This window comes from Equus przewalskii, chromosome 25, assembly GCF_037783145.1.
Source record: "Equus przewalskii isolate Varuska chromosome 25, EquPr2, whole genome shotgun sequence".
NCBI classification, from domain to species: Eukaryota; Metazoa; Chordata; class Mammalia; order Perissodactyla; family Equidae; genus Equus; species Equus przewalskii.
This window is the reverse complement of record NC_091855.1, coordinates 44,826,530-44,845,951: the sequence shown is the minus strand read 5'-3', so window position 1 is coordinate 44,845,951 and position 19,422 is coordinate 44,826,530. Positions and strand designations below refer to the sequence as shown.

Sequence of the window (19,422 nt, the reverse complement as noted above, 5' to 3'; positions counted from 1 at the left end):
AGGCGGCCCTCAGCCTCTCCTCCAAACAGACAATTGTCAGTCTGCCCAAGAAACTTGCTTGTCAGGGTGGGCCTGGGCTGAGTCTAGTCAGCCAGCAGTGACAGCAGGGTCACCGGGGGATGGCACGGATCCAGGGACCTTTAAAGGTTTAGGTGGGGAGAGGAAGGGGGTCCTTAAGACCCATCTGCATCTAAGTTGCTGACGGTGGCCCTCTTTTTAAAAAAGAAGTAATAATAAAAAAAAAAAATTTTGAGAGTTTCAAAAAACTTATTCCTAAACCATCTAGAACTGGACTTCTAATTTCTTGGCCCAACTACACATACCATATAAGGTTCTATATTTAGAAAATATTCTGCTTCATATACTTTTTAATAAATCATGAAAATGCTGAAACTGACAAACCATTTCCTACCACTGCTACAATAGATACAAATTCCTGACCACCACTGTCAGCAGTGTGGTAGATTTTTCTGAATCCACCAACACTCTTAACTCTCTTTACTACTGAACACTAAAAAACACGTAATCAAGCCATTATCTTAGAGTAAAAAAGAAAAGTCTTCAAATGACAAGAAAGGTCCTGATGTGTTGAACAATCTTCAATGCTATCTTTAAGCTAAAATTCCAGAAAGAAATGAAATAGCCAAATTCTCTCATTCATTTTACACTCATCGAAGCAATAAGACAACTTACTGCAAATTTCAGGTTCTATGTATTTAGTGCCCACCAGGTAAGAATGCGAACATTCTTAAGTGACGTTTCTCACCTTGGAGGGCAGGGGAGAGGAGAAAAAAGGTTCCCCTAAATGAATAAATACATGAAACACTTGAAGGCAAAATATTTTATGATGTAGAAAGCAATTGTTTTCCATTGCCAGTAAATCCTCACAATCCCTTTATATAATGCGATGCACATCCCAATCACTGCCACCCGTTGTCAAGCTGTTTCCGGAAGACCTCTAGTTAGCATAAGCGGGACGGACCCAGCTATGGGTTGACTGCATAATTATTAAAAATCCTTCACTCTTTTGGCCTAGTTCATGCCTTCTTTTTTGTTCAAATAAGATGGGAATAATACTTACCGTTCCCACAGACTTTCAGTCAACTCATAACCTAAGTCTTTAAAAGAGCAGTGCATCTGACGGCCTCAGGCTTCAGTGCGCTCTGGCGCTATTTCTAAAACAGATTGCAGGGATATTCACATGCCTTTAAACTGAGGTACTGACTCAACGGAAAGCAGTGCTCTAATACCCAGCATTTCATTAGCGTCAACTATTATTAGATCATTTTCTGCAGCCTGGAGAAAATTTTAGAATTTAATGCAACATAATAACCAAAGAGTATTCCATACTCTGGTCCTAAGACAATGTCCTTTAGCCAGCTTCCTAGCAAGACCTGGAGCACTACACAAGACAGCAAATTTTAGGAGTCACTGCTTTCAACTGTTTCTGTCAAAATAAGAGAAACAAAACTAAATAATACATCTTAACCATAAATACTTCTGTTACTCATGAAATCAAATTTACCTTCACAAAACGTGAATTTGTTCTTAAAAGTTTGCGGACTACCAACAGCAGGAAATCCATTTCTTCAGTTCGCTCATGGACCTACAAAATAAAAAAGGGGGCGCCCCCACATGGCATCAAGCACCGCACATGTCACTGCTGACTGAGCAGAGGGAAGGGGGTACTGCTGCCCCTAGGAGACTGGGGACAAAGCAGCTCTCACCAAAGGCAGTTCCTCAGGGACTAGTATCACTCCTGGTTAAGAGGAAGCAAAGAACACTGGCCTACAAACCAAAGAGCACATAAGAGGCCATGTGGTCACTGTCCCTCAGTGCTTCTCTCTGGGACCCTGCTGGCATTGGGGCAGAGTAATGTTTAGTATCCTTGGCCCTGCCCACTCAATGCCAGTGGTGCTCCTGGGCACTGTGACAACCAAAATCATCCCACCGCCCCCAGCACAAAGAACCATGGGACCAACCTCCTAATCCTACCCCTTGCCTACCACACACCTCTGCACGGTCTCCAGCTACACTGTTACTTCAGCACATAAGTATAGGGCGGAAGCTGGGCCGAGCAGCACATGCTCCAGGACACACAGGACCGCAGTCCCCAAGAGTGGGCAGCGCTGGCCCCGTTAAAGCCGGATCCGGATCAGTCAAAAGCAGGTAAAGCAGAACTAGATTAGGAGCTGAGGTCAACAGGGACGACTGCAGGAGCATTCGGGGAGAGCACAGCTTCACAGCCCTCCTCAGAGACCTCACGGGCTCAGTCGACTCAAGGACTCCAGCCCCCTCAGCCTCCCCAGTCTGGCCCCACCTTCCCCCACCCTGCCCCGCCCCAGAGCCAGCTAAGGCACATGGGGCTACTTTTCTACCACTCCGTCAGGATACCTCACCACACAAGGGGACAGTAAGAGTCTACTGTGGGACACTTCTCTGTCAAAGTGGAGAGATCAGGGCCGGCCCTGTGGCACAGCGGTTAATTGTGCACTTTCTGCTTTGGTGGCCCAGGGTTCACTGGTTCAGATCCCCGGTGCGGACATGGCACCGCTTGGCACGCCATGCTGTGGTGGCAGGCATCCCACATATAAAGTAAAGGAAGATGGGCACGGATGTTAGCTCAGGGCCAATCTTCCTCAGCAAAAAGGGGAGGATTGGCAGCAAATGTTAGCCCACGGCTAATCTTCCTCAAAAAAAAAAAAGTGGAGAGATCAGCTACTGAGTTTGAAAGAGGGAGAGGTCTTCTCACTGTGAAAGGCCTGATCATTTATTCTGTACCAATGCCTTTCCAGGTCCTACTCATCTTCCTCTCTTCCCAGTGAAGAAGTGTAGGGAAGGAAGAGAGAGAAAAGAAGAGAAAAAACTAGTAGCTGAAAAGTATTTAACATTCATGGATAATGGCTGGAAATCCTAACAGACAGCATTATAAATCTAATTCTTATTCATTCTATCACCAGACTGCATTACACTTCCTCAGCACAAACCTCCTGTCTCTGACTTGAAGAAGAAAAATAAAAGCTTGCCTCAGTGAAGACCCCAAAGTGACTTCTCCTCAGCATTCAGACCTCACCCTCCCCACCCTCAGACTTTACACAACCCAGCTTCTCCCCAGTTCCTGGTTCTCGAGGTTGGCCCTGCCTCCTCGTCCCGCCCTGAGGACCCCACCAGCCCCTCTATCTCCAGGATCCCAGCAGGCTCTCTCTGTAGCACATGAATACACCGACCTCGGCAGGCACCTGTCTCCCCAGGAAATGGCTGAGAGAAGAAACTGCAACTCATCTGTCTTTATAACCCCAGCACCTACTGAGGCAGGTACTCGAGAAATGCTTATTGAATGAATCATTGACCTGAAGCTAGTTTATTCTTTTTCAAGAGCTAAGAAGTTAAAACCATTATCATTCCGTTTTCAACTTTCTGGCCATATTCAACTTCCGCTGTTAGATTTCTTTTGAAATTCAAATCATCCCAGACAATAGGAACCATATTGTTTGTAAACCTAAAATTTCAGGTATATCCAATCTACTCCTTCCTCAAGCAAATAATGACTAGAGCACCTACTAGGTGCTGGGATACCATGGGAGAGCAGGAAGTTGAATCAGAGACAAGACAGTTCTCTTCCAGCTACCACGCCCTCGTAGGGCACGCTCTTGCAGAGAGGAGTCAACTTTTGCTCAACTATCACGGTGTAGCTTCAGGAAGAACGCAGTGTGGATGGGTGTGTCCACATCACTCGTGTATGTGTGCAAGGAAGCCTACTTGACCAGTCAGAAGGACCACATAACCAGAAAATAAACTGAGGCGTCAGCGGGAGAGCTCCAGAGCAAACCAGCCAGGGGTGAACCCTATCCGGAGCGCTCAGGAACAGGCACTATAAGTGATACTGACTGACTGTGAACTGCATAACACCACCTGAGAGTATACTGCCTACTAAATCTGCATTTCCTCTCTACCTAATCTAAAGACACTCAAAATTGCCAAGTCATAAAGAAAATTCTGAACCATACTGTACATCACATATTTTGCGAAGAATAACAAGAAAACATTTTTCCACCTTCTACTCTCCCTCACAGCAATTTAAAACCAAGTAAATGTACACAAGATGGCAAAGGCACCCACTCAGCTTTCCTGCAGGATGTCTCAGTATTACCAATGACCACACACACGTCAAGAGAGAGGAGAGAACTTACCCTAAACCACTGCCCAGATGGTTTCATTTCAGCCCCTATCAGGCACTCCAGCCCCATCTCACAACCTCCTACAAATCCTATTTATTTGCTGAAGTTTCTAATTCCTTGAGAAATAAGTAACACCTCTCAAGGCATCGTTACTGATGAGGTCTAAAACTCAAGAGTTTGGAGTGGAGGCATTCCAAAACTCCAGGGAAAGTTGTCTGAACACGACACCCCCCCAGCTCAAAAACTTCTTGCTTAAAATACAAGCAAAATCAATGAACTATTCCATCCTGACTGAGGAAAGTTTGGAAAGCTAAGACTGGCACAAATACGGGGTTCACAATACTTTATTAGAGTTTTCTCTTTTTTTTGAAAGGTGAATAAATCAATATCTTATATTTATTGGGTTTTTTTAAAGATATTGTCCTTGTTTTATTAGACGGAAAGTACATGTAAGGCAGTGAAAATACCCACATCAATTAAAGCTCAGACAATTAAATTAACCAAACAGTTAATTAAATTAACTGTCTGCTGTAGCTAATACTCTAAACCAGGGATTGGCAGAATTTTCCTATGGAAGGCCTTTTATAAAAGGCCACAAAGTAAATATTTCCAGCTTTGCAGAACATATGGTCTCTGTCACAACTACGCATCTCTTCTGTTGTAGCACAGCAGCAACCATAAACAAATGAGCAAAACCGTGTTCCAATAAAACTTTATTTACAAAAACAGGTGCCAAATTTGGCCTAAGGGTTGTAGTCTGCCAACGCCTGCTCTAAACAAGGAATCTTCCCATAATCCTCAACCTCCCTGCCCGCATTTTGGAACCAAGGACAAAGAATAAAAACAGAAAATCAACATTCATAAGTAGAATAGGCAGATACAGACCCTAGGTACTCTAAGACACTTTACAAGTAAAGAACAGTCACAGTAACTTGCACTGTATTCTCTTGTGAAATGAGAACACAAACATAAGAGCAGAGCCATGCATAACAAATACTAACTTCATCAATGAAGACATGGGTGAACTCCATCAAACTCTTGGCACTAACGAGTTTTTGAAGCAGGACTCCAGCTGTCATATAAATTAACTTCGTGTCTCCCGTTGCTATTTTCTCCAACCCTACCTAAATTTGGTAAAGGAAAAGAGAAAGGAGAAAATTTTCAGGTTTAAATGGCTCGCATTTAACTACCAAAAAAGGGTATGTCCATTTAATCATAGAGGTAAGAAAGGAAATAAAAAATTACCGTACATCAAAAAATACAGGGTCCAAATCAAAACTGAAGTTAAGCTGATTTTTTTCTTCCCTTTTTTGTGTAGGGGAAGAGTTTGGCTTTTCTAGTCATATTACCTATATCATTTTTACATTAAGACAATTGTGTATAAAGACATCTACATACAAAAAATAAAATCAGAAGAACAAAATTATAAAAGCCATGAGTCTGAGAATTCTCATTTCTTTCCTATTCAACTGGGAAAGGAATTAAAGTTATTTTCCAGAAATTCAGAGTTTCACTATTTTTAAAATCATGTCACAGTTCTGCTCTACAAGCAACTGGTTTCATTTTAATTTCCAGCAGAAATAATCACAACCCATCATCACCTTACACAGAGTAGAGAATCAACAAGGAGAGAGAGGAGTGCGCTCTGTCTCACCTGGTAGCCCACCAAGCCTCCCAGAGCCCAGGCGCGCTCTCTACTAATCCACCTGGCGATGCTGCTGGCCCCGATCTTCCGGGGCTGGGTGACCACGATGTTGCAGTAGGCCGAGCGCTGAATGTAATGATCCAAGATATACTGTGGGAGCTGAGTACTTTTACCGCTCCCTGTGGCACCATGAATAATCACCACAGAATTACTTTCTATCAAAGAAATAACCTAGAATTTAAAAACAATTCTTTCAAAATTGCTGCAAAATTAACAACGATATAAAGTATTACCTATGAACTAGAAGCTTTATCTTAGGAAGACTTTCAGGACTTATTTTCCTTTCATCTTTAAAAGTTAAATTAATAACTATCTGACATCACAAAAGAGAGCAAGAAGGTTCTGTGGGGTTGCTATGTTTAAAACCAATTTGACCACTATGAAACAACTGTTATGACTACGGAAAAACCACACCAACTTCAGCTCTCTAGGTCTCAATTTCTTCATCTATAAAAATGAAAATACCAAACTAGATTTCTATAGCTCTGGCTAAGTCTAAATTTCTATCATTTTGAAATTTTAAAATAATTCTACTGCACATGAAATCCTAAGAAACACGAAAAAACAGTTGCTACTACACTCAACTGGTTTTTAAATTTCATTTGAAATTCTTCAGACACATTTTTAAACAATTTCCACTGTCCCACCTACGGACTGAATGGAGCATTTTTAAAACTCCAATCCAATTCCTCCCCAACACTCCCCTACCTCCACCTTAAATGTATTTAAGCTCTTATCTCTCTAGCTATTGCTAAGGTCCGGGAACACAAAATAATTTGAATATTGGTCTCTAAAAATTAACAAAGTATACATATTCTACAAAGTTGTGTGATTTAATCTAAAGCAAAATAAAAATTAAATTTGAAACATCTACAGTTTTTATTTTATCTGTAACTGCTTCTTCCACTAGTATATTTAATAAAAGTTTCAGTGCTTACTTTTAACAATGTTTAATAACATGTAAATAATTGAAAACGTAATCATCCTGCTGCTTTATCTGGCCCAGCATTGTTCATAACATGATGTACCAATGATTGACCAAATCAACCACTAGGCAGAAAAACGAGCAAAAGCGTAAAGAAAATCCCCCGGAATGCTGGAGTCCCGGGGCTGAGGCACATTGTTTCTCTATAAAAAGACTGGGCAACGAGCTGCTTTCCATAGTGCCCTCCGGGGAAGGAGCAGGGGTGTCCTCACAGTTCCTCTACAGGAGGGAAGACTACACCACACTCAGAGTGAGGAGACGAGCTCAGGGGAAGGCTGAACAAACGAAGTCCAGTCAAAGGAAGACTCTCCAGGTGGTTACGCATACAACCACCTCCTGTGCCCAGTACGCCCTCCACCGTCTGCCACAGGGCCTTGCACACGCCTGGTGTGCTCACCTGGCACCTCACCACTGTCGACCTATCAGCCAAAAGTGCTGGGCCTTGGGTATTTATTCAAAGAGCAAAATTACATTATGACAAAAATAATTTTACCTCTTCTTTACATCGATTTATAGGCAAATCAGGATATTTATAAGTTGTCTCTGGGATGCAGGTAACATTGCTTAATTTAGCCAAAGGTGGCCTTGGACCTGGATTCAGACAAAACAATATAATGCTATTTCTTATCTGAAAAAAGAGAAGGTAAGTAACCCAATGTTCTACCTAATCTCTATGTATAGCACATATATGTACACACACAAATACAAAAATATATATTCTACAGGCTAACAGTGCAAGCAGAAAATTTGCTTTGTACCCACTCTTAATAATTTATATAAGCTGAGCACATTTTTATCCCTCCCTCACAGCCATCAAGGATGTGCTCAGCGCTACCTTCTATGATAAAAGACCTGTAAAACACAGTACTTGTCACTTGAAAATGATACTAAAATGGTTAGCTTAAAGCACAAACTTTTATTTGAAACTTCAATAGAACGCATCAATTTGTTAAGCGTTCATTCCTTGCTGCTAAAATAAATTGGTAGCAGACAACCAAACACAACTTATGAACTATGGGTATCATAAAAATGGGCAACTTTACTCATAACGACGCACGACGTGGCGCTCTGACAGTCTGACCTACTCAATGTCCTCTTGTAAATAGACATGCTACTCTCCAGCTACGCTACAAATTCTGGACCTCTGGTCACCACCTGACAAACTGACAAACCATCAAACTTCCTGGGATGCAGACTTCTCCTGGGAAATAACTTGTACTTCCGAAGTCAATCTGCTGTTAAGCCTCCCTCTCTCCATGTTGGACTGAACTCATTGCTCCCCAGGTGTCTCCCCAACACCCCACCTTTCCTTTTCCTCCCAGCCCTCACTCCCCTGTCCTAAGCTCTCCTCCCCTCCATTTCTGCCGTCATCCCTTCCTGCCTGATTCACACGTATCCAAGCTTTACTTGTGCTTTCCTGCTTTTTTCCTGTACATATATTCTGAGTTTTATAATTAGCCTAATAATACATAATTAAAATATGGCTATTTTCCCATATTTTAATCAAGGTGTGCAGCACTCATTCTGAATTTTAAAAACAGAGGAGCCAGATGTGTTCTAAGCTCTCAAAGCAAAAGTGTCTTCTTTGTGGATAAGTGTTCTTTCTAGAGCATCAGTGGCCACTGACTTAGGGGGAAAGTTCTCTAAGTCCTGCCCTCAACGGCTTTCTAATCTTCCAATCAACCTCATTACTGACTGCCAAACTCTCTCAAACATGCCCTTTTCTTTCCATTCTCATATCTCACTTTCCTTCCACTACTCCTTTCACCTTTAAAAAAAAAACCACACACAATCACTGATGCCTTCCTGTTTCCCCAATTGTTGTACTTACTCCCAGTCTCAGCCCTTCCAGAAGAATTCTCAGCTACAGAGTCCTTAAAAGTAACCACACTACCTTCAAAACATCGAGTCTGAGCAATATTCAATGTGTGAACAGTTCCTAACTTACACATGGTTCCAACATTTCATTAAATTATTCGGAACTTCGAAAGGTAGTTGAGTATGCAGGCCAGCCCACAAACATAAGAACTGAGATAATATATACATGAACTGGGGAAAAAACAAACATATACCTTCCCATTCTTGATGCTGGTAGGTTCATCAATCAATAATAGGCCTTTTCAACATAATACATGAAAGGGGTGAGAATCCACACAGCCTTGTGAGTGAGGACAGACAGGGGACACCACTGGGAGATGGAGGGACAAGCAGTGGGGACAGAGGGAGTGAGGGACTCAGGGAGGAGCTCTGCAAAGGGGAGAGAAGGTGACAGACTCCTTTAGAAATACAAAAGGAGCAGCTGTATTTTTTGCTGAGAGACTTTAAGCCCAGGTTCAGTGCTGCTAAACAAGCTGTTACTTTGACAACATTGATGTGACTTACATTCCTTGATTACATGCATTTTGAAGGTTGCAACTTAAAGACAGAAATTTTACAAGAAAAAAATTTCAAAAGTCCTAACTGTACTGTCTAAACCCTAGCCCTTCCTCCACATAACACAAAACACAGTCTGACGTTTTTAGGTCACTGGTGAAGCAGACCCAGTACAAATCGGGTCCTGCCTCCATGTCTACCGCCAGAGGGAGGACAGGAAACCAGAGAGATGTTCACGGCCGTCTGCTCTTTCATCTATGCATCAGCAGCAAAATCAAAGGTAGGCGACTTGGAAAAGCATCATGGTTAAGTTCTCAAAGAAAAGAGATAATTTAAGGCAAATCAACAAACTACATATGGCAATGTATAATCCAAAAGTGACATGAGAAATATCTCAACCTCAAAATTTGCTATTTTTATTTTCCTGTTATCTCTTTATCCTAAGTTATTACCGTTAAAATATTTTACATGAACTGGAAAAAACTGGAAACCATAAAAAAATGCTACTTTCTCTCCATTAAGCTACCCCACTATATTACCATCAACCAAATATAAAATCTAACCAAAAATTTCAGCAGTTTGGGGTTCCAAACAGTATATAATGGATTTTAACTGGAGAACATAATATTTCTCTATCTTAAAATCTAGAGACCATACATTATAGAAAATAAGTTTAATTACTGATTTAACCATAAAATTAAATCTTCAAAATAAATAATTGTATATTATTTTCTCCAAGTATAGGATGGTATTCTGAATACAAAATTAACTCAACTTGAATGTTTCCCTTTTCAGTTATTATATATTCCACAGAGGCCATTCGCTTAAAACTGGGAGAAAAGCTGTAAGGAGGATGGAAGCAACCACTGAAAATATCACCAAGTCAAAAGGGAGGCAGCACTGTGGCATTTAATCACAACCCAAAGACATGGTCCCAGGACAAATTCGAAATTGTCATACAAAAGCAACAGAACCCTGCAGGAGTCCACAATTTGGAACCAGCTCAAGCTGTTAGGAAATGCTATTAATCTCAACTTTTCTTAAATGATTCACCTTTAACTATATAAAATGATCCTAATGTAATCTATAGGAATTCACTGAATGTGCATTCTTGGACTTAAATTTAGAAATAATTTTTAAAAACACTTATATAGATGAAATGGCACCTCTATCATATCAAAATCGAAAGTATTTTGAATCAAAGGATTTTATAACCTGATAAAACAACGTTCATGTTGAAACCTGAGGTGCTGGATTGGAATCGGTTATCAGCGTGATCTCATGGTTCTAATAGAAACAGAAATAGCTGTGTGTGGATATACACACACACACGTGTGATAACCTCATCTCTCTTCTTCTGTGCTCCAAAAGCACTTCAAAGCACCTCCCTGCCTCCCGTGGCCCCTGCTCTCTCACATCCATACGCAACACATCACCGGGTCCTGTAAGACTGTCCCCGGACCGGCTCGCCTCCCCAGCTCCACTGCCTTGCCCTAGTCATCAGCATCAAGTCTTGCCTAGACTAGGGCGACTCCTCCCAACTCTTCTCCTCGAATCTGCTCTGACCCCCCAATCCATTCCCTCCAGTATGAACAGAACGGTTTTCTCAAAACACCAATCTAATCACATGACATTCCTCTCCTCCCTTCACATTCATCCCAAGAAAAACATAGAACATTTAAAGTTTCCCAATGCTCTGAGTATTAAGACCAAAATTCTTAGTTATGGCCCATGGTCATTACCGCTCATGCCTCTAACTCATCCAGCCTCAACCAATACAACTGTGCTAGTTTTCTATTACTGCTGTAACAAACTGCCACAAACTTAGTGGCTTAAAAACAACATCCATCTATTCTTTTACAGTTCTGGAAGTCAGAAGTCCAAAATCAGTCTCACTGAGCTAAGATCAAGATGTTGGCACGGCTGCTTCCTTCCGGAGGAAGGTTCTGTAGGGAAGAATCTGTATCTTTTCAGTTTCTAGAAGTGGCCTGCATTCCCTGGCTCATGTCCCCTTTCTCATATCACTCCAACCTATGTTTTCCGTTGTCACGTCACCTACTAACGTCCCCTACTACTACCTCTGATCCTCCTGCCTCCCCCTTAGCAGAGCCCTGTGATTGTACCGGGCCCACCTGGACAAGCTCTTTAACTCAGAGCTGCAAGTTCCTTTCACCACGTAAGGGAACACAGTCAGAGGCTCTGGGGATTAGGATTGGGACCTCTTTGGGGCACTATTATTCAGCCTACAAGTGACCCTGCCCAGGCCCACCCACCCGGACTCTAGACTCCCCGGCATACTGGTCCTCTTCCAGGACTGGAGACCCAGGCTTTCTCCCACCACAGGCTCTATGCACACATCGCCCCCTCCACCCCGATCCCACACTGCCTAGGTAACTTCTATTCATCCTTCAGCTCCAAGCTCCACTGTTACTTTCCCGATAGCCCAGCTCAAGTGAGAAACCCTTGTCTTAGGGCCCAGAAAGCTGTCTTTCAGAACATTTATCTCCAAAAGCACTTCTCTGTGTAGCTACATGATTAAACAATAATCTCTGTATGAGAAGGGACCAGGTCCTCTCACTTATCATATTCTCACTGCCTCGTGCAGTCCCTGGCACACACCTTGATAAATACTGGTTGCTGAATAAATCCTCCAACTGCAGCCAAAGCTATAATTTACGTGACTGCCTGGTGAAAAGCTCCAAATATACTAAGATGCTATGGCCAGAGAAAGAAAATAGCAGCTTCGAATGAGAATCCAAATCAAAAGTTATAAGAGCAGACATCTCGAATTGCAGGCATTCATTTGTAATCCAGCTACTTTCAAACAGTGGCAATTCCATATGGCATGCCCCAGGACCAGCAGGTGGTGTGCGCTGGGTTTGTGTGCGTGCCCCAGGGCCAGTATATACGGGTGTAACAAGAAGGATTATATCATTTGTCATGTGAAAGTTAATATGCCTCCCCAAACGGAAATATTAGATGATGGATGTCCTTCCACAATAACCCATATGGCTATTTCATGCTTCTATTAAAGCTGCAGAGTATTCCACTATACAGATAAAATCACCAATCCTCTGTTACTGACATTGAGAGACTTCTAAGCCTTCCCACAGATAAGCAACAATGGTAATAAACATGCTTATATGTACAACTTTGTATCTTTCTTAGCATAAGTAAAAAGTGGACCAAAGACACACACATTTTGAACTATCACTTCTGATAATAATGCACTGGTTTGTTCAGACAAATATTTCTCCTGAGGGCAACCAAAGATGCTAGGTGAAATATACAAACATCATCTTTTTTTTTTTTTTTTTTTTGTGGAAGATTAGCCCTGAGCTAACATCCGCCACCAATCTTCCTCTTCTTGCTGAGGAAGATCAGCCCTGAGCTAACTTCCATGCCCATCTTCCTCTACTTTATATGTGGGACACCTGCCACAGCATGGCTTGATAAGCAGTGTGTAGGTCCACACCTGGGATCCAAACCCGCAAATCCCGGGCCGCTGAAGCGGACTATGCAAACTTAACTGCTGTGCCACCCAGCCGCCCCTGCAAACATCATCTTAAAAGAACTGAAGGGTCGATGAGATAATGAGGAAACACGAGGCTGAAGTCTATAAAAGGCAAGAACACAGGGAGGAAGGCAAAGAACTCAATGCTGCTTTTACTCTAAGGTGAAAGACAAACAAAGAGAAATTAACCTTAATACAGTATAGTGACAAAAAATGAAAAGTACAAAACTAAATGAGAGTGTGGAGTACAGATTAATGGCTCAGAATTTTCCAGAACTGATGAAAGACATCAATATTCTGTATCATCAAGAAGCCCAAATAAATCCCCAGAAGGCTAAGGATTAATGTATTTCATAATTTTTAAAAAGGCTAACAAAGAAAAGTATTCCTCTAACCCCAACTTCTACCCCTCAGTCTGAGCATAGCACTCAGGGCAGAAGGACAGGAGGCAGAGCTTCTCGGCTGAATTAGTAGGAAGTCTGTGACATGTAATCTTTTATAAAGCAAAAAACCAAACGGTGACTTCTCTTACGTGAATATGGCCTGATGCTAATAAGAATCAGCTCAGGAAAGCAAAACTGCACGTTCACAGAAGGTAACCAGTCTGATCCGAATTTTGAACAGGCCACCCTTGGTGGGGGGGTGTTAACAAAGACCTTTTCTCTTTCATTTTATACATTTATACATTGCTTAAAATTTTGTTTTAACATGTTTATTGTTTAAAAAAACTATAACGATTCTTTAAATAAAAATTTTAAGTAGTTCTAATTAAGAGTAAAGTAAGAAACCATTCTTAGTCTTCCAAAGAACAGACAATTCAGGAACTACATTTAAAAGAGAAAAAATGAGCAATTTACAACGTATCATATACTCACCACCCCCCAAAACAGTCCCGAGTTAACAAGCAGTATGGATTCTTTATTGACCAAAATATTACATTTCTTGAAGACTTCTAGGAATTCAGTGTTTTAACATGTGAACAACTCACACATATTTCACGATATTCAAATACTTGTTTACCTGGCCCACTGGTTGACTGTTCACTGCCATACATATCAAATTGTTGTACTTCAAGCTGTCTGTATTTGTTAATATACTCCATTTCTGAGCTCTTTTGGCTAAGTGGCCTGCAAAGAATACTTAAAGTTAGTATATTGTTTCCAAAAAGCCAAGAAATCCCCATGTGCTAGAGGAATCCTTTTTTTTTTTTTTTTTTTGAGGAAGATAAGCCCTGAGCTAACATCTGCTGCCAATCCTCCACTTTTTGCTGAGGAAGACTGGTCCTGAGCTAACATCCGTGCTCATCTTCCTTTACTTTATACGTGGGATGCCTACCACAGCATGGCGTGCCAAGCGATGCCATGTCCACTGGGATCTGTACCGGCAAACCCCGGGCCATCGAAGCAGAACGTGTGCACGTAACTGCTGCACCACCGGCCTGGCCCCTTAGAGGAATTCTTGAATAGTTACTTTTACATTGTCATAGAAGAAAAAATTCAAATAGTCAACAAACAAATGAAAATAAGTTCAAATTTAGATAGTTACCAAGTCGATGCAAATTAAAATGAGAAATCATTTTTTCATCCTTCAAATCGGCAAAAAGAACAAATATTTTTAGATTATAGGAAGAGGGTGATAAATGGGTACAACCATTTATTCTGAAGGGCAATCTGCCAGTATCTATTAAAACTTAAAACATACATCTCCTGCAAGCCAACACTTCCTCCCTCGGTATCTTCCTTAGAGCAATATCTGCACACGTAGACAAGGAAGCACACCAAGGACACGTGCAGAAGCGTCCATTCATTCAGCAAATACGTACTGAACACCGAGCACATGAGAGGCACTGTCTCAGACACAGAGATAGCAGTGAACCAACAAAGTCTTGGCCCTTAGGAAACCGTCATTCTAGTGAAGGAGACAGACATATAAGATACTCATTAGTGATACAAAGGAAAAATAAAACAGGCTAAGGGCATAAAGGATTCCAGGGAGGAAGGGTATCTTTTCATAATATTTGTAATAGTTAAAACCTGAAAAAAATGCCTGACAGAGGGACAAGCTAAACTATAGCAAACTTTTACTTAATATATATCACTTAAAGAATGCCATGGCTATATTCACACTAATACAAACAAATATCCATAACATTACACGAAAAAAGACAACTGCAGTGTGATATGCAAAATTTCCTATCAATTATAATTAACTATCTTTTTGTTACCAATGTCTACTTTAAATGCACTGCTATCAGAAAAATGAATGTATAATAACAATTCTTGAAATTTGAGGTTTACTTTAATAAAATGCTATTTCTATAAAAGTCTACTTTTGCCTAATATTAATACTTGTATCAGCATTCTTCTGTTTACTCTTTACCTGACATTTACTCATCAGTTCACTCAACACATTAAGAATTCAGGGCTGGCTCCATGCAGGCACTGTCCTAGGCACTTGGGATAAAGCAGTTGGCAGGCTGTCCTCAGGGAGTGGACAGTCTAGCTGGGGAGAGGAGCACAGTAAAACATGGAGTATGTCAGACAGTCATAAGTATACAGAGGAAAATGGAACCCGGAGAAGAGATGGGGTGAGGAGGGTTGCAATGTTAATAGGAGGATAAGTGACATTCAAGCAAAGATCAGAAGAAAGTAAGAGAAGGGCCATGCAGTTGCGTAAGCAGGAAGATCTCCTGACCAAGAACACAGGAAAACAGAAGCCCTGAGGTAAGAGTACGCCAGGGAGAGGTGGGAGGCCCATGTGGCTGCAGGAGAGGGAGCAGGAAGAGGATGGGGGTTTGCCTAGAGGTAGGAGGAAGAGCCGGAGTTTCCAGAGGAGGGCGGGGTGGGGTCCTGCAGGACTGGCAGGGGTAATTATGAGGAGGTGGGCTTTTGTTCTGAGATGAGTTTTGAGCAGAGAGAGAAATAACAATATCTGACTCCTATTTTAACAGGATCCCTCTGACCAGGTGAAGCAGGGTGGGATGACAGGGGCACCGACACAGCAGAAGCAGGGAGACCACCTAACAGACCACCACAATAACCACGGCCAGAGATGTGGCCTAGACTGGAGAGGCAGCAGTGAAGGGGAGCCCACAGAATATGCTGACGTATTAGACCTGGGTATGAAAAAGCAGAAAAAGAGTCGTCGAGAATGATTCCAAAGTTTCAGTTTCTGGTAAGATCAAGTAAACACACAGCACCCTGTGTCTCCCACAGAATGAAGCTGTCAACGCTGGACAGCATGCACCAGCAGCTATTTGATGACTCTGAAAAGGAAACGCCAACAGGTAGATTGGGGGAAGAAGACGAGAATTCAGAACCCCACCAAACCAGCAGCGAGTTTACCACTTTTTAACTGGTATCCCTTGACCCGAACTCACCACAGTGCAGAATGCAGAAGCAGGAGCCAACAAACAGAGCAACCCCAGGAGCAGCTCTAGTTGTGCCCTGGGGAGCAGGAAAGTGGATTCCAAACGCTCAAAACGGGGGCAGTCTCCAGGTTTTTTTTTTCTTTTCTCCATTCTCTCATGTTCCAGCGACAGCAGGTGCCTCAGACTCTGAAGGAGGGGAATTCCCTCTCTAAGAGGATGGGGCAAACCCTTACTGCCTTTTGTTTCTCTATCTTCCCACTGCTTGCCCTGGGGTGTGGATGCACGTGGATGCAATTGCAGTAAGTACATGGCAGAGCAGGGCAATAAAGCCCCAGCCTTCTGGCCAGAGGACCAAAACGGGGAAGCCCCAAGGACAGGAAAGCACTTGGGAAATCACAGACCCTAAGCCATTTATGAATAGCTGGGCACACCCCTGGGCTGGGTGGGCATGCACTGACTGCAGACAGCCCATCACAGAGTTTGAGACCTGAGCTACAGAATGGCCACTAGGTGGCACAGTGGAGGACAGATCCAGATGGCACGACAAAGGCTCTAAAACCCAATGGACCTTGAAACCACAGCCCACAGAAGGCTGGCTGGAACTTGCGGCCTGAACACAGCTGGTCAGCTACATTCTACACAGGATTTAAACAAGACTCAGAGTCCCATAATATAGTATTTAAAATGCCCAGGATACACACCACAATTACTCAGCATTGGAAGAACCAGGAAAATCTCCTGGGTGCAGCAATGACCACTTACTTTAGACACCGGCTACCCAAAATGAGGACAAAACAAGCCCAATCCCCAACATCTCACACCCATGTCAAACCAATTCCAAATCAACCCAACACCCAGATACTTATTTTTTAAGCCTTATAAAGCTAACGTTCTCCTGTAACTATAACTTGGAAGCAGAGAAGGCCTTCTCAAACAAGAGCACAAAAAAGGGAAAGGAAATATCAATAAACTTATCTGAATTATAATTTAAAACTTGCAAACAATGTCATAAATGTTAAAGAGCAAGAACAGTGGTCACTTGAAAGAACACATTTGCAGTACATAACATAGGAGCACACTGAAAAATCCTATAAATCAGTAAGACATAAACAACCCAACAGAAATGTGATTTTTAACTTTAAAAAGCACATATATTAGTGTCCTTTAATTAAAATATTTTAAAGAGGAAATAATTTGGTAAAAGACATTTAACATCACAGTTTCTCCTCAAATGTTAACTGCATCTTTAATCACACACACACACAAATAACAATGCAGAACTTGTAATTCAGTAGCTAAGGAATTAAAAACAGAAGAATATTAATCTCCTCACAATGAAAAATCTTCCTTAAATTGCAATGAAATGCTGCTGAGTGCCATACTAGAAGGCCCTGACTGTAAATACGTAAAAGTTGTGCCTGGCTCCTTAGCTTGCCCTTCAAAATTCCAAAAGTTTATCTTTCCAAAATTATCTTACGTACTTCCTTACATATCTTAAAATTTTACATACACACATTATGAATGATACAGTCCTATTTCACTTCAAGTCTTATAAAATTTCATTCAGGGGCCGGCCCGGTGGCGCAGCAGTTAAGTTCGCATGGTCCCCCTCTACAGCCTGGGGTTCACCGGTTTGGATCCCAGGTGCAGACATGGTACCGTTTGGCAGGCCATCCATGCTGTGGCAGGCATCCCACATATAAAGCAGAGGAAGACGGGCATGGATGTTAGCTCAGGGCCAGTCTTCCTCAGCAAAAAGAGGAGGATTGGCAGCAGATGTTAGCTCAGGGCTAATCTTCCTCAAAAAAAAAAATTTCATTCAACTAACAAGATGTAGCCTGGAAAACCGTGACAATGACCGAAAAGAAATGGACCTAATTGTTTCATAGTTTAAGCTTTATGTCTTCTACACAAAATATCCTAATAAGACTGTAATTCATTAGAAACAATTCATTTATTTGACTCACTAAAATGTTTGATAAATAAAATCCAATGTGAACTCAGCTACACCCTGATAAACAGGAAAGGTTAATGCAAAGGTCCTTCCTTATCTTGACCTACAAACATTTATGTTCTGTATCTACACAGTATAGAACTACCATAATCAGAGAATGATATTTGGGCTCTATTTCAATCTCACAATCTCAGTAAATAGGACAGAAAAAATAAAACATATTAATATACATAGCACACCCTGAGTACCAGAAAAATTGCTTTACACTAATAAGATCAAAGGACAGTGTACTGAATGTGAGCCGAGGTGGTAAGAAAAGTTCTGTGAGGGTCAGACTTTAGCAATAGTCTCAACGGCAAGTTGGGTGCTAAATGAGTCAAGGGGAGGAGGGAGATTGCCTCCAAGAAGCTCTTTGTGTGGCCGGCTCATTGATCTTTAAGTCTCCGCTTAAAGGACATCCCCTACCCAGAAAGGCCTTCCCTGACCTCCGCATCTCACTGGGGGAGGCCTGGAGTACAGTATGCCACGCCTGGTGATCCAGGACCACGTTACTGGACAACTCGTGTACTTGTACTTGTTTTCCCACTAGAAGGTGGGCTCCAGGAGGGCAGAGACCAGGACTGTCCTGTTTACGGCTGCATCCCCAGGCCCTAACCAGCATCAGGGCCATGGCACAGTCCATAAACATCCGCTGAGCAATTACAGGGGAAGACAGAGCAGAATCTAATCAGAAAAGATGAGAAAACAGGGAGAAAGAAGACAGAAGAGGAACACAGAGTAGTCTCTCCATATGTTTAACAAGAGAGTTCAAAGGAACAGTAGGACCAAGGAAAACAAGGTGATGTTTTCCCTCAGACAGAAAAAAAAAAATTAGTTGGAGTTTACACTGGGCCCTGAAAAAGAAAACTACAATGTGGGTACACGGAAAAGAGAGAAAATAAGCCCCTCAGAAGACAGAGTCAGTGTGACCAAAGCTGAGGGTGAGAGGAGCACAGGAGGCGTCGGGGCAGCCAGGACTGGCTGAAAAAGCAGACAGACTCTTGAGGAGAGCAAGAGGGAAGCTGGATCGGAGACAATGCAAGACTGCAGGCGCCTGGAACAGGAAGCCGGTTTATGTTCCACATCCAATCTATTTCTGATATTTTTGTTACCATTTCAGGAGCAAAAAGTTAAAAAATTAAAGCAATATTGAGGAGGTAATTCAAAGGAAGAGGGAGCAGGATTCGTCGTAACTTTAGTAGAAAATCTGGGAGGACGGTCTGTCACGATAAACTTTACTCCCTTCCTTTTCATAGCAGTAACCACAATGTAACATGAAAACCTGCTAGTTGAAGATAATGCAT

General features: G+C 42.0%; 1 protein-coding gene across 3 annotated transcripts in view; it reads right to left on the bottom strand.

Moving 5' to 3' along the window:
- The window catches only part of TDRD9 (tudor domain containing 9), a 119,729-nt gene that overhangs the window by 87,307 nt on the left and 13,000 nt on the right, over nucleotides 1–19,422 (bottom strand). For 2 of the 3 annotated variants that reach the window (XM_070593444.1, XM_070593446.1), the window contains exons 2-6: nucleotides 13,776–13,882; nucleotides 7,362–7,459; nucleotides 5,833–6,054; nucleotides 5,180–5,302; nucleotides 1,526–1,606 (exon numbers count right to left, since the gene is read on the bottom strand). In XM_070593444.1, coding sequence (XP_070449545.1) covers nucleotides 1,526–1,606; nucleotides 5,180–5,302; nucleotides 5,833–6,054; nucleotides 7,362–7,459; nucleotides 13,776–13,882 — 631 coding nt within the window. Of the gene's footprint in view, nucleotides 1–1,525; nucleotides 1,607–5,179; nucleotides 5,303–5,832; nucleotides 6,055–7,361; nucleotides 7,497–13,775; nucleotides 13,883–19,422 lie in introns of all 3 variants that reach the window. The other variant, XM_070593445.1, reaches the window with a different exon arrangement.